General features: G+C 43.3%; 1 protein-coding gene across 5 annotated transcripts in view; it reads left to right on the forward strand.

Moving 5' to 3' along the window:
• The window catches only part of orc3 (origin recognition complex, subunit 3), a 94,415-nt gene that overhangs the window by 51,638 nt on the left and 26,862 nt on the right, over positions 1-15,915 (forward strand). For all 5 annotated transcript variants that reach the window (XR_013497755.1, XM_078212469.1, XM_078212470.1 and 2 more), the window contains 4 exons: positions 577-656; positions 2,248-2,384; positions 6,844-6,935; positions 11,700-11,797. Coding sequence is in view for 4 of the 5 variants with exons in the window: in XM_078212469.1 (XP_078068595.1) it covers positions 577-656; positions 2,248-2,384; positions 6,844-6,935; positions 11,700-11,797 (407 nt within the window). In the remaining variant the exon portion in view is untranslated. The remainder of the gene's footprint in view (positions 1-576; positions 657-2,247; positions 2,385-6,843; positions 6,936-11,699; positions 11,798-15,915) is intronic.

The following is a 15,915-nucleotide window of genomic DNA, read 5'->3' on the forward strand; positions in this document are numbered from 1 at the left end:
TCCAAGCCTGTGCCGCTCATTGGTCCAACTAGACCATTCATTTGTATCCCTCCATTCCCAGGCTGCCCATGTGACTATCCAGGTAAGTCTTAAACGATGCCAGCGTGTCTGCCTCCACCACCCTACTTGGCAGCGCATTCCAGGCCCCCACCACCCTCTGTGTAAAACACATCCCTCTGATATCTGAGTTATACCTCGCCCCTCTCACCTTGAGCCCGTGACCCCTCGTGATCGTCACCTCTGCACCATTTTACAGAGTGAAGAGGGGAACCTGACTTTTCAGGTGTATACACACATTCCATGTCAGAAGTATACTGCCTGCCATTTGAGTACAAGGGTGTTGTCTAGACATCGAGGGCCTGTGACTGAAGAAGGCCATTCAATTTCTCTCCAAGAATTGTGTTTAATCTGTACTTATGGCCAATGAAGGAAAGCAGCAATTTGCTGTTCTGGGCTACAAATGTTGAGTAAACCTTTATTATTTACTTGTGATGGTCCTGCTTTTTCATGGAACTTTTGATTATATTCTTTATTCTGTTGCCCAGTAAATGTTTCTGTGCAATTTACTCTCCACAGATCCGGGAACTCTACATCACATGTTTGGAGAGGAATGTATGGGAAACTGAGGAGTACAGCTCTGCCTTCCAACTACTCGGGTAATTGCGATCGGCAATGATTGCATGCTTTTGGCTTCACCGGCTCATTTAAGAGTCCCACAGCTGTGGGACGCTACATTTACTGCTTTTATGCGTCTCCTGCCACACCTTCGTACTGCCACCCTATCAATTTTGCCTCTTTATCGTGGTTGAGTACAATACGCAGTAATGTCTGTTCAGCTTTTCGTGTTACATAGAATGTTCAGCACAGAAACTGGTCATTTGGTATAACTGGTCCATGCTGTTCCCATCCCTGGTTAGCATACACTCCTCTACTCCTTTCTCCCTCATGTTTATGTAAAGCTTTTTGAATGCTAGTTCAATTCCTTTCTGAAAGTAACTCCAAATTAACTCTTTCATTTATGCCTGACTGAAGAACTCAGCGCTGTTTCAATAATGTTAAGGGCCCCAGAACTTGCATTGTTTTATTCTTTCCTATCTCCAGCTAAATTACTTTAAACAGGAACCCCAAGTAGGAACTGCTTCCTGACATGTAATTGGTTTCAATCTCTTAAGTTTTAAGAGGTAGAATTCCCTGTTATTTTCTAGTTAGGTACAGGATGAATGAGTGAGTTCAGCACTGAGGTAAACCACGAGCCAGAAGCAACAACTGCCTGGGATGATTATTCCCTCCCAATGTTCAGCACAGATTTTTCACTTCTAATCTTTGTCTAATCACTTGCCGCATATTTCTAATAGGTTGCATGTTATATAGAGACATATAAGATAATATAGAGACATATAAGATAATGAAGGGGCTGGATAGGGTAGAGGTGGAGAGATTCTTTCCACTTAGAAGGGAAACCAGAACTAGAGGGCACAGCCTCAAAATAAGGGGGGGCCGGTTCAGAACAGAGTTGAGGGGGAACTTCTTCTCTCAGAGGGTAGTGAATCTCTGGAATTCTCTGCCCATTGAAATGGTGGAGGCTTCCTCGTTGAATATGTTTAAATCACGGGTAGATAGTTTTCTGATCGATAAGGGAATTAGGGGATATGGGGAGCAGGTGGGTAAGTGGAACTGATTCGCTTCAGATCAGCCATGATCTTATTGAATGGCGGGGCAGGCTCGAAGGGCCAGATGGCCTACTCCTGCTCCTATTTCTTATGTTCTTATGTTGGCATTGTAATAATTATATAATGCAGGCATTCTAATATGTGGGGCACTGAGATGCCCATATGTTCCATGATGTGGAGATGCCAGCGTTGGACTGGGGTGGCCACGGTAGGAAGTCTCACAACACCAGGTTAAAGTCCAGCAGGTTTATTTGGAGCTTTCGGAGCACTGCCCCTTCATCGGTTGAGTGGTCACTCACATGATGAAAGAGAAGCGTTTCAAAAGCTCGTCATCCCAAATGAACCTGTTGAACCTTAACCTGGTATTGTGAGACTTCTTACCATATATTCCACAGAATAGGGTTTTTAAAAAAGCCACAACGGCATATTGCCAAATCAGCAACAATCTTACTGGCTGCAGAACAAACCGAGAGACTGGACCCCTATTCCTGTGTTAGGTGGGAAAAGGCGCTCATTTCAGTACATTTGTTGGATTTGTGGTGTGATTAAAAGTGGGTTTTTTTTCTGTTGGGTGCAGAATGATGGCAAAAGAAGAGTTGGTGTGTCTGCTTCAGAAATGCAGAGAAGTGTTAACGTCTTCCAAGCAGCAAGAAGTTCTCACTGGCGCAACGCAGAAGCTGGAAGACTTCCTCACAAGGTTTCAGAAACCGGATGGTAAGCGCTGAGCAATGTATTCAGCCGATACGGCATGGCCAGTGTTTTTTGTTGTGTAAAACTGAGATTTCCAGTATCACTATGGAATGTAGGTGTGGAGTAAAGTAAATGTGCCAGCTGATGGATTCTTACATATTTAACCATTTATTTAATTCCATTTTCTCAAATCATGTAAGGAGGCTATTTGGCCCATCACGCCTCTATTGACTCTTTTGAAAGAGTTATCTATCCAATTTGTCCCCTGCTTTTTTCCAATGGTCCTGCAAATTTCTCTTTTTCAAGTATGTATACGCTTTCCTTTTGAAAGTAGTATTGAATCTGCTTCTATTACCCCTTCAGATAATGCATTCCAGCTCATCCCAACTCGCTGAGTTCATGAGAAAAATACTTGCTTCGTTATTATTTATTTGCTTTTAAGGGATTATCTTAAATTTGTAACCTCTGGTTATTACCACCTTGCTGTGGAAGCCTTTTCTCCCTGTGTAATGTTATCAAAACCACTCGCCTCTATAAAATCTCTCCTTAAAAGTTTTCTGTCGTCAGGAAAATAATCCCAGTTTTTCTGGTCTTTCCACGTAATTGGTGTCCCTCATCCCTGGTAACACTCCATTAAATCCCTCTGCACCTTCTCTAAGGCCTTGACACCCTTCCTTTTTTGTTTATTCATTCGTGGGACATGGGCATCGCTGGCTGACCAGCATTTACTGCCCGTCCCTAGTTGCCCTTGAGAAGGTGGTGGTGAGCTGCCTTCTTGAATCGCTGCAGTCCACGTGCTGTGGGTTGACCCACAATGCTGTTCGGGAGGGAAATCCAGGATTTTGATCCAGCGCCCGCGAAGAAACGGCAATATATTTCCAAGTCAGGATGGTGAGTGGCTTGGAGGGGAACTTGCAGGTGTTCCCATGTATCTGCTGCCCTTTTCCTTTTAGATGGAAGTGGTCCTAAAGTGTGATGCCCGTTATTGGACACAATACTCTAGCTGAGGCCTAACCTGTGATTTATAAATGTTTAGTGTAATTAACTCGCTTTTCTAGCCTACACCTCTGTTGGTAAAATCCAAGGATATGCTTTTTGAATTACCTTCTTAACTTGTCATGCCATCTTCAAAGATTTCCATATCCGAACCTTCAGGCCTCCCTATTCCTGCTGTCCCTTTAAAATTGTACCATTTAGTTTATACTGCCTCTCTGCATCCTTCCTTACAAAATGTTTCACTTTGCACTAAATTTAACTCGCCGTGTGTCCAGGCATTCTTTTGCAATTCATTTAAAACCACCATTTAAAATCTGTTACTATTTTCTGAGGGAATTCTGTACCCAGTCAGTTCGGAACTGATTGTCATTTGCTTAAATGAACATTTTAAATGGATGCAAGACCTTTTGTTCCAGTTAATTGTTACGGTCACAACCTATTTATCACGAGTTATATTGTTTAACATGCTGAGGAATGTCAATGATGGAGAATTGGAACACATTTGATAACTTGTGTTGAGTAATGTCAGATGAGATAAAACCCAGGCCCAGAAGCAGAGTAAAATTAATAGTGGCAATGAGAATCTTGCCACAGCTCCCATTATTTGTCTCTATGGTCTTTGGGTGAGGTTGCCAATTTTTTCTGAATAATGAAGTCACTGACAACCAAAATTCTTCATGCAAAACCCATCCAGCTGGTACAGAAGACTACAAAGAGACCTTTGTTGGTCTGTACATTACAGATCTCGGTTTCAGAGGTGAAAGGATATTTTCAAACTGCTGTGCCAGCTGGGCAAGTTTATTTCTAAACTGTTTGCATTAGTTCAGTAAGAGTTTTAACAACACCAGGTTAAAGTCCAACAGGTTTATTTGGTAGCAAATGCCAAATTTGTAGCAAAATTAGTTCAGCCAGTGAGGAGAGCTTTCAACTCAATAGTGGAACTTACCTGGCATTTTGGTTTTTAAAAGAAATTGGTCAATTGCCAATTGTTCCGGATTACAATTCAGGAGACCTTGCTCCTTATCAGACCGAGTTACATGAGAATTTACAATGAGAACATTTTAGGTCACTTGGTTATATTAATTGAGTTACATGGACATGTATTCCTGGCTGCCTCCAACTGCCCAGTCCAGAAGTCTTTTATTCCCCCATCTTAACGAATTAAAGTAGGTTTTGCATTGTAATAATAGGACAGAAACAGGCCATTCAGCCCAAAAAGCTTAAACTTTATAGTGTTTGCACTCTACACGAACCACTTCCCATCCTGCTTTATCCATATATCCTACTGTGTGTTTAATCTAGCTTTGCCTTAAAAGTAAATGGGAGGGTGAAAGAACACACCTTTTATTGTCCTTATGATCTTTCTCTTGGGTCTTAATCTTTCTGGTGGAGTCTCCAGTACATTTCTTCAGAGTTGATTGCCATGCGTACCAAGAAAGGGAGTGCACAATCTAGCTGGTTGACATCGTCTACCAGCTCAGTGCTTCTGATGAGGAAGGTTCAGTCCTGAGTTGACAAAGTGTTAGGAAGCAGAGATAGTTGTAAGAGATCTATATTTGTATTGCGAGATGTTAGAAATAAGGTATAGATTTAAGTGAGTTTAATTTAGTGTTTCTGTGTAGGGAAAGGTAAACCTATAGTTAGATCCATGTTCAACAAAGATGTTTGAATATATGGGGGGGGGTCTGGTTTCAATGCAAACAGTGTTTCTATTTATTGAAAGAGTTTATGACGTGTAAAGTAAGTATGAGTGTAGAGAAAGAATAAGATGTTGCTTAGCAATCAGGGGCCACTTTTAGAGGAAGAGAACCTTTTTATGTTTTTAGTTTAATGGAACCAGAAGAGAAGGAGCTTAGTAGTGAGAGGGAACATCTCTCTTAGATTTGCTAGAAGAAAAGCTATACAATGGCGTAAGCAGCAAGGATGCCAATGCCAGAAATCTAAAAAAACAGTTAAGGAAACAATGTTTCCAGGAAGTCTGAAGTTAAAGGAACTGAGGGAACTGGAACAAGATAACGTTCATTGAAGTCACAGGCGGAGCTGAGAAGTATTTAGCTCGTGAGAAGCCAAAGATATCTGAAATGATCCTAAGGTTTCTGATATTTTACTACAGCCTGGGAAGTGATAGTTGAAGCAAATGTGAAGCAATTAGTGGCTGGATCTCTGAGTGATTATGTGAACACACTAAGAGTTAACAACACCAGGTTAAAGTCCAACAGGTTTATTTGGTAGCAAATACCATTAGCTTTCGGAGCGCTGCTCCTTCGTCAGATGGAGTGGAAATCTGCTCTCAAACAGGGCACAGATTTCCACTCCATCTGATGAAGGAGCAGCGCTCCGAAAGCTAATGGTATTTGCTACCAAATAAACCTGTTGGACTTTAACCTGGTGTTGTTAAAACTCTTACTGTGTTTACCCCAGTCCAACGCTGGCATCTCCACATCATGTTTATGTGAAAGCATTCAAGACAAAAGAATACAGTTGTAAAAACTGGAAACAGACTCTTGGGAGCTGCTGAGGGAAAGCATCGTTTGAAGAAGATTCCAAGATTCTAAAGCGTGTCTTCTTGAGAGAGTGAAGTTTGGAATCACTTGTGTGGAAGCCAGAGTCCAGTGAGATAAGCTGGCTCATGGTGTAAGAATCATCTGGGGGGAATTGAGGAGAAATCCACAGAAGTTCACTTGGTTTCAGAATGGAATGCATCAGACCACAGCCAGCCTATGGGCTTAAAAGGACTGTGTATTTACTGAGAACATTATAGCATAAGATATATTTTGTAACCTGTGTTATCCTTAAATACGTACACAGTGGCACAATGGTTAGCACTGCTGCCTCACTGCACCAGGGACCCAGGTTCGATTCCAGTCTTGGGTGACTGTGTGGAGTTTACACGTTCTCCCCGTGTCTGCGTCGGTTTTCTCTGGGCGCTCCGGTTTCCTCCCACAGTCCAAAGATGTGTGGGTTAGATGGATTGACCATGCTAAATTGCCACTTAGTGTCAGGGGAATTAGTGGGGTAAATGGGTGGGGTTAGAGCCTGGGTGGGATTGTTGTTGGTGCATGATCACTGGCCGAATGGCCTCCTTCTGCACTGTAGGGATTCTTTGTTTTATGTGCATTTATGAAGATAAGTGGGAGTGAAGGAGTATTGTGTTATAGTCAGAATTTTCATGGTAATTTTTTTTTGTTGTTAAAAGCTAATTGGTAGCCCTGTTACTCTGTTCATCCATGTTTTCTTACAAAAAAGTAAAAGTTACGGTCTTTTGAGCCAGGGTTCCTTTCTGGGGTCTTGCCTTCCAGTAGTAACATCAACTGGAATGGTAACAAAGCCTGTGAACGACAGTTAATTAACATCATCACTAGGGGATTATTTTTGTCTCGTTCCAGTTTAATTTTCTTGTGTCTCAAAGGCGTTGTCTCAACACGGGTTCTTTAGAAGAAATGATTCAGTTGCATCTTGCAAATAGCTTTTTTTCATTTGTGTTTAGACGTTGCTGCTGTGGTAGAGGTCAACGAAGATCATAAAACATCACAACAGAAATCACTACAAGAAAAGACTGACCTTTATCAGCTCCAAAAGGTTCTTTTTGATTTTCAATTGGTGTTTTGCTCGTTTTTCTGTAATCTCGCCATCTTCAATTTCCAGGCTGTTTCTGTTCTATTTTCTGCAAACTGGCAGAGTCATCGAGGTCAACAGCACAGAAAAAAAGGTCCTTCAGCCCATCACGTCTGTGTCGGTCAAAGACAAACTATCCGCAAATTTAGTTGAAACCCTCACTTGAAAAAGTCATGATTTTTTTTTTGTTTGGTTTGCACACGCCTGTCAGCAGCTGGTCCTCGAGGAGGAGTAGAATGGGAAGGGAACCGATCGGAGGCTGACAGCAGCTGAGCAATCGGGAATACTGTGTATCTGGGAGAAACACTCCTGCTCCTCCTGGCTGTACATCTATTTCGCTTCAACTCAGCTGATGTTTTTTGGTAGTGGCGCTTGTACAGCCGAAAGCCGCTCTGCTCAGGTTAGCTCCGTACCTCTGAGAGGCCCCGGTGAACATCTCATTAACATATCAAAGGGACCTAATGTCTGTCTTAGGCAGCCCTCCTGGGTGCCCGAAATGTTCCCATGACCAGTGCGGCACTGGATGATTTTCGGGATTCCAGCTGGAACTCGGGCACAATGAGGACCGATTTCAGCTCCATTTTAGGAAAATTAGGAGCATGAGTAGGCCATTCAGCCCCCTGAGTCTTCTCTGTCAATTAACTAGATCATAGCTGATCTTTTACCTCAGTGCCATCTGCCCACAATGCCATTGATTCATTGGGGCAGCACGGTGGCAGTGGTTAGCACTGCTGCCTCACAGCACCAGGGACCTGGGTTCGATTCCCGGCTTGGGTCACTGTCTGTGTGGAATTTGTACGTTCTCCCCGTGTCTGCGTGAGTTTTTTCCAGGTGCTCCGGTTTCCTCCCACAGTCTGAAAGACGTGTTGGTTAGGTGCATTGGCCATGCTAAATTCTCCCTCTGTACCCGAACAGGCGCTGGAGTGTGGTGACTAGGGGATTTTCACAGTAACTTCATTGCAGTGTTAACGTAAGCCTACTTGTGACTAATAAATAAACTTTACTTTATTAGAATTCTATCAACCTCTGCTTTGAACATAATCAATGACTGAACCTCCAGAGCCCTCTGGGGTAGAAAATTCAAAATACTTACCATCCCCTGAGGAAATTCCTCCTCATCCAGGTCCTAAATGGCCTGGCTTTTTTATTGTAAGACTGTGTCCTCTGGTTCTAAATCCCACCCCTCACACCTCTACCAGGCAAAACATCCTGCACCTTCCCTGTCAAATCCTGTAAGAATTTTGTATGTCTCAGTCACTTCTCATTCTTCTAAACTGTAGAGAATACAGGCCCACTCTGCTCAGTCTCTCCTCATAGGACAATCCCACCATCCCAGGGATCAGTCTGATGAACTTTTGTTGCACTCCCTTCATGGACAAGATGTCTTCCTTGGGTAAAGAGACCAAAGCTACAACACAATACTCCAGGTGTGGTCTCACCAAGGCTGTATGCAACTGGAGCAAGACTTCCTTATTCCTGTACTCCAATCTCCTTCCAAAAAAGGCTAACATTCTAGTTGCCTTCCTAATTGCTTATTACACCTGCATGTTAGCCTCCAGGTACTCTGGTTTCTTCCCACAGTCCAAAGGTGTGCAGGTTAGGTGCATTGGCCATGCAAAATTCTCCCGCAGTGTACCCAAACAGGCACCAGAGTGTGGTGACTAGGGGATTTTAACAGTAACTTTATTACAGTGTGAATGTAAGCTTTCTTGTGACTGACTAATAAATGAACTTTACTTCACAAGAACACCCAGGGCCTTTTGGACATGAACATTTCCCAATCTTGCCCCACTTGAGAAATACTCTGCATTTCTATTTTTCTACCAAAGTGGATAACTTCACATTTTTCCGCATTATATTTCATCTTTTGTTTTAGGAAAAATCTCCTGGATGCATTCAAAGAACCATAAGACCATAAGACATAGGAGCGGAAGTAAGGCCATTCGGCCCATCGAGTCCACTCCACCATTCAATCATGGTTGATTTCAACTCCATTTACCCGCTCTCTCCCCATAGCCCTTAATTCCTCGAGAAATCAAGAATTTATCAATTTCTGTCTTGAAGACGCTCAACGTCTCGGCCTCCACAGCCCTCTGTGGCAATGAATTCCACAGACCCACCACTCTCTGGCTGAAGAAATTTCTCCTCATCTCTGTTCTAAAGTGACTCCCTTTTATTCTAAGGCTGTGCCCCCGCGTCCTAGTCTCCCCTGTTAATGGAAACAACTTCCCTACGTCCATCCTATCTAAGCCGTTCATTATCTTGTAAGTTTCTATCAGATCTCCCCACAACCTCCTAAACTCCAATGAATATAATCCCACGATCCTCAGACGTTCATCGTATGTCAGGCCTACCATTCCTGGGATCATCCGTGTGAATCTCCGCTGGACCCGCTCCAGTGCCAGTATGTCCTTCCTGAGGTGTGGGGCCCAAAATTGCTCACAGTACTCCAAATGGGGCCTAACCAGTGCTTTATAAAGCCTCAGAAGTACATCCCTGCTTTTGTATTCCAAGCCTCTTGAGATAAATGACAACATTACATTTGCTTTCTTAATTACGGACTCAACCTGCAAGTTTACCTTTAGAGAATCCTGGACTAGGACTCCCAAGTCCCTTTGCACTTTAGCATTATGAATTTTGTCACCGTTTAGAAAATAGTCCATGCCTCTATTCTTTTTTCCAAAGTGTACGACCTCGCACTTGCCCACGTTGAATTTCATCAGCCACTTCTTGGACCACTCTCCTAAACTGTCTAAATCTTTCTGCAGCCTCCCCACCTCCTCAATACTACCTGCCCCTCCACCTATCTTTGTATCATCGGCAAACTTGGCCAGAATGCTCCCAGTCCCGTCATCTAGATCGTTAATATATAAAGAGAACAGCTGTGGCCCCAACACTGAACCCTGCGGGACACCACTTGTCACCGGTCACGGGATGCACGATAACACATCAATCTTGTGTTATCGTGCATCCCAATCTCTATATGTGATGATGTACAATTATCACCACACTTTTATCTGATCCACATGCCCACAGATACCTCTACAAAGTCATGACTGCAAATACTCTGCTAATGTTTTGCATTCATAGAATCATAGAATCATAGAAACCCTACAGTGCAGAAGGAGGCCATTCGGCCCATCAAGTCTGCACCGACCACAATCCCACCCAGGCCCTACCCCCACATATTTACCCACTAATCCCTCTAACCTACGCATCTCAGGACTCTAAGGGGCAATTTTTAACCTGGCCAATCAACCTAACCCGCACATCTTTGGACTGTGGGAGGAAACCGGAGCACCCAGAGGAAACCCACGCAGACACGAGGAGAATGTGCCTCCCTGTTCCTTTAATTCTAACCATAAGATAAAGTAAAGTTTATTTATTAGTCACAAGTAAGGCTTACATTAACACTGCAATGAAGTTACTGTGAAATTCCCCTAGCCGCCACAGTCCAACGCCTGTTCGGGTCAATGTACCTAACCAGCACGTCTTTCGGACTGTGGGACGAAACTGGAGCACCCGGAAGAAACCCCTGCAGACACGGGGAGAACGTGCAAACTCCACACAGACAGTGACCCGAGCCAGGAATCGAACCCAGGTCCCTGGCTGCTGTGAAGCAGTGTGAAACTGTGCCACTGTGTCACCACAAGATTTGCACTTGCTGAATACAAAGAAAGTCATAAGGCACTATATTCTTGTTTTCAGGTAATCAGGCAGTTGTATAGCTCTGACTTGCACCTGAAAATTGATGGCGAATCCTCTTCAAGTCCAAGTAGCAGATGTTTCAGTGGGAACGTGTAGTACTTTAAACCTGAAGTTGGCAAATTTAAATAATGCTAAGGCATTTTCTAAAAAAATGTAACTTAATGTGTATATCCTGATCAGCTGCCAGTGGACAATGGGTGGGAGGAGTGAACGGACACTATTTTAATGCCATCCATGTAATGCTTTATACTTTCAGGTTCCCAAAACGCTGTTACTTTAATACAATTCAACTCAGTCACAATATTGTGTGTTTGGGGATGTGAACTGTGCCGATGTATGGGAAATGAAATCTTATTTAAAGGACATATAATTTAATGTCTGTCAGAGAGGTCCAAGGCAGCAGTAAAGTAGTTCTGATGCATTGCAGAATAAATGATCATTGTCAGGTTGTCTGAGCCACTTATGAGTTATTGTCCAGCTTCTTTTACCCAGGCTTTTACCCAGGGCTGAAATGGTTGTCACGAGAGGCCACAGGTTTAGGGTGTTGGGGAGTAGGTATAGAGGAGATGTTAGGGGTAAGTTTTTCACTCAGAGGGTGGTGGGTGCGTGGAATCGGCTGCCGGTAGTGGTGGTGGAAGCGGATTCGATTGGGTCTTTTAAGAGACTTTTGGATAGGTTCATGGAGGTTAGTAAGATAGAGGATTATAGATGAGCCTAGAAGGTAAGAAAATTGTTCGGCGCAACTTGTGGGCCGAAGGGCCTGTTTGTGCTGTAGCTTTTCTATGTTCATCTCTAGTCAACATACGCAGTGAATTGGTTTCTTTGTCTGCGGGAAAAGTTGATACAGTACAAGGCTTACAGCTCCATCCTGGAAAGAACACATTTATTTTTGTAAAACAGGCCCCAGCAACAGCAGCCAATGGGACCAAGGCATCAGGCCCAATCAAAATCCCAGGGGTAAACAACAGTTATACCAATGAATAGTTGTTGTAAGTTTTTGTATTATTCTGACTTTCATAGACCTTGATGGAAATGAAGAAATCGAGAAGATCCAAGAAACTAAGCAGGTTTGAAGTACTGCGGATGGAAGTGCTTGAATTCCTGGACAAACTTGTAAGGTGAGACAAAAACGAAGTTGGCAGGAACAGTTAAAAGTGGCATCACTGATTTAGGGACAAGTTTTCCTCTGAGTTCCCGACTGGATTAGCATGTTTGATGTGTGCTGCTGCTGCGAGGTGTGAGGAAAGTGCTGTCTGATTTTCCTGTCGGGGACAGACCAACATCCCATCCCTCACCTTAGCTGTGTCCCTAATTTGGAAATTTGTGAGCAGTTGCAGGCCAAAAACTCTACAACCTTTAGATTTCGTAGGAAGAGGAGTGTCAAGAAAAGTTTGAACACTTGTACCCATTCCATGGGGATCTGAGGCAGATCTTTGTACCAGCCACCTGTCCACATTTTTTCTCTCTCTCTCTCTCTCACACACACTCTGGTTTCCTCCTCCTTTCTTTCTGGAAAGCACCAAAAGGATTTGAGGCCTTTAGAGCTTCTGCCTGCCCCAGAGAGTCCCGGGGGCAGGTCCTTTCTCCTGATCTCTCTCTCGCTCTTTTTAGTGACCACATTATATTTGATAGCTCCTCATCATTGACTCACCAACCTGGCGTCACTGCATTAAAACCATTCATAATTTTAAAAAGGTCTTTTTTAAGTCTTTGCTATCTTCACTCCATTGGAATAGTCCAATTATTGCAAGTCTCTCCTCACAACATGCCATCATCCTGGTGAATCTGTGCTGTATATTACCCTTGGCTTTATATAAAGCTTGTTAATGTGCCTGAGAAAAGTTTATTCCAGGGAGTTACCATTTTGGTTTTTTTTGTAGACTAATGAAACAAATCAAATTTTTACTACACTGTCATTAGAAACATCTCATTGTTCTTTCTTTTCAGGGTGACCAAAACCTCACACTAACTGCCCTAATATTTTGTACAGGCTTATCACTACTTTTCACTCTTCCCATTTTATTCTTGTTTATAAAACTCAAAGTGCTGCTAGCATTTTTAAAGGTGCCACCCACATAATTGTTCACTTTCAGGAAATTTAGCATTCCAACCGTTGGATCTATCCATCCATTCACAGCGATCACTTCTTTTTGTTGAATGGATGCTGCCATTCTTCATTTCTCCTCTCGAAATATATTATACTTATTCACGTTAAGTTGAAGCAATCACCTCTCTGCCTATTCAGCTGACATGTCTCAATCCTTCTCTATAGGTTTTTTGGCATCATCTTGTTTGAGATTGTGCTTCTGATGCTCAAGTCTAAATCATCTACAAATGAAGGATGAAAGTGGGTGAGCACTAACCCCTAGGGTACACCATTCCGAACGCATCCCCAAAACAAGCAACACCCATTTCACCTAACCTTTAGTCATAGAGTCATACACCGTAGAAAAGGTTCTTTGGCCCATTGAGTCTGCACCAACAATCACCACCACTATAGGCACACTAATCCCATTCCCAGCACTTGTCCCACATCCTTGACTGTTAAGATGTGTCAAGTGCTTAAGGTTTCCGGCCTCCACTGCCTTCCTAGGAGTGCATTCCAGCTTCCCACCACCCTCTGCGTGAATTTCTTTTTTCCCAAACCCCCTCTGAATCTCCTGCCCCTTACCCTAAAACTATGCCCCCTCGTGATTGACCCTTCAACTTTTGCTTTTCTCTGAATACAAATTTTGTTTTTCCTCTGTTAACAAATCTTCAATTAGATTCTTCTATATTTACTGCGACATGTTGAATTTGAGAAGATTCTTGTGAAAGACCTCACTAATCACGTTCTGAAAATCCAGTTACATTACAGCTTCTGTATTCCTTTGTCGATACAATTGGTCACTTTTTCAAAACCTTTAAATTGTCTAATATAACTTGTTAGCAAATACACGCATTTGTCCTTGATGCAGATCATGCATTTTTAAATGTTCACTAATCTCGTTTTGAATGATGCATTCTAAGACTTTTCCCATATCTGATGTTAAACCAGTTGCGCAGTTTACCCTTTTGTCCTTCTGGAACAAATGTGGTGTGTTGGGTATTCTCCAATTCCATAACACAATTTTCACTTTTGAGAAGAATTGAGAAATTGTGGCCAATGACTCCGCTATCAATGGGATTACCATCACTGAAACTCCCACTTCCTGGGGTGTGGGCTACCATTGACCAGACATTGAACTGGACTAGCCATATAAAATATTGTGGCTGTAAGAGCAGGTCAAATGCCGGGAATCCTGTAGCGAGTAACTCACCTCCTATCTCCTCAAAGCCTTTCCAACATCTACAGGGCACAAGTCAGGAGTGAGATGGAATACTCTCCATTTGCCTGGATGAGTGCAGCTCAAGAAGCTCAACACCATGCAGGACAATGCAGCCCACTTGATTGCTACCCTTTGCACAAACATTCAATCCCTGCACCACCAACGAACAGTGGCAGCCATGTGTCCTGTCAACAAGATGTACTGCAGGAACTCATCAAGGTTCCTGAGGCAGCATCTTCTAAACCCACGACGACTACCATCGAGAAGGACAAGGGCATCAGATACCGGGGAACACCACCACCTGGAGATTCCCCTCCAAGTTACTCACCATCCTGACATATTGCCATTCCTTCACTGTTGGGTCAAAATCCTGGAACTCTCTCTCTCTCTCTCTCTACAGCACTGTATGTGTACCCACACCCCTCTGGGACTGCCGCAGTTCAAGAAGGCAGCTCACCACCACCTCTCAAGGGCAATTAAGGATGGACAATAAATCTGGCCTAGCCAGCGATGTCCACATCCTGTGAATGAATAGAAAAAAATACATCTCCCCTCTGAAATCTTTCAACAGCCCAGAGGGCTTGACATTTAAGACTTGAATACTTTGAATTTTGCTAATTTTTTTCAGAGACAATTTTTCTACAGATTCTTCTATATATCCCCTTTATAGGCGGCACGGTAGCACAGTGGTTAGCACTGCTGCTTCACAGCTCCAGGGACCTGGGTTCGATTCCTGGCTTGGGTCACTGTCTGTGTGGAGTTTGCACATTCTCCTCGTGTCTGCGTGGGTTTCCTCCGGGTGCTCCGGTCTCCTCCCACAGTCCAAAGATGTGTGGGTTAGGTTGATTGCTCATGCTAAAAATTGTCCTTATTGTCCTGAGATGTGTAGGTTAGAGGGATTAGTAGGTAAAGATATAGGGATATGGGGATAGGGCCTGGGTGGGATTGTGGCCGGTGCAGACTCGATGGGCCGAATGGCCTCTTTCTGTACTGTAGGCTTTCTATGATTCAATGATTTCTATGATTCTTTCTCCCAGTTTCTTCCCTCCTGTGTTTGAGGGATGGTCCTTCTCCAGGCTGTGGTCTGTGCAAATTCTGATTAGCCGTCCTCCACAAAGGTGCATCGGCTTCTCTGCTCTGAGACTGTAATTCAGCAGATTTGGGAAGTTAAATCTGTTGTCATCCACTGCTCCAACTGCCTGTTCAATAGTTAACAAAAGCTTTATATTTATGTAAACAGTGTCTGGCCTGGGCAGAATTTTGCTGGTCAATCGTTCATATACTTGGTAGCATTTCCAGGAAACCTGTTCACAAAGACTCTGTTTCAAAATATAACGTAACAGGAAATGATTAAATGCAAGTTTGCCTTCTGCCAAACTGGTGCCAGTAAGGTTAGCAGACAGTGTTGTTCGGGATGATTTAATCACTGTTGATAAAACAGTGATGTCAGAATGACTCACTCGATACGTTCCTGCAGCTGCATCACGAGTGATGCTTCTGTAAGCGAACAGCCACAAAGTTTGGCATTAGTTTTCTCTCCAAAGTTCCCAGTATTAATTTTACTTTATTTTTCCCTGCAGAGAACTCTTGTCTCTGCTTTTAGCCCTTGTAGGATGTGCCCGCAAAGACTGTCGGAGCAACTCGGGGAGGAGAGGTGGTGGCACAGTGGTATTTTCACTGGACTAGTAATCCAGAGACCCAGGGTAATGGTCCAAGGACCTGGGTTCGAATCCCATCGTGACTGGCGGTGAAATTTGATTTCAGTAAAAAATCTGGAATTAAAAGTCTAATGGTGACCTTGAAAACATTGTCGTAAAACCCCACCTGGTTCACCAATGCCCTTTAGGGAAGGAAATCTGCTGTCCTTAACTGGCCTGGATTTCATGTGACTCCAGATCCACAGCAGACTGTAGACTTTTAAATGCCCT

Source organism: Mustelus asterias, chromosome 5 (genome assembly GCF_964213995.1).
Source record: "Mustelus asterias chromosome 5, sMusAst1.hap1.1, whole genome shotgun sequence".
Classification (NCBI taxonomy): domain Eukaryota; kingdom Metazoa; phylum Chordata; class Chondrichthyes; order Carcharhiniformes; family Triakidae; genus Mustelus; species Mustelus asterias.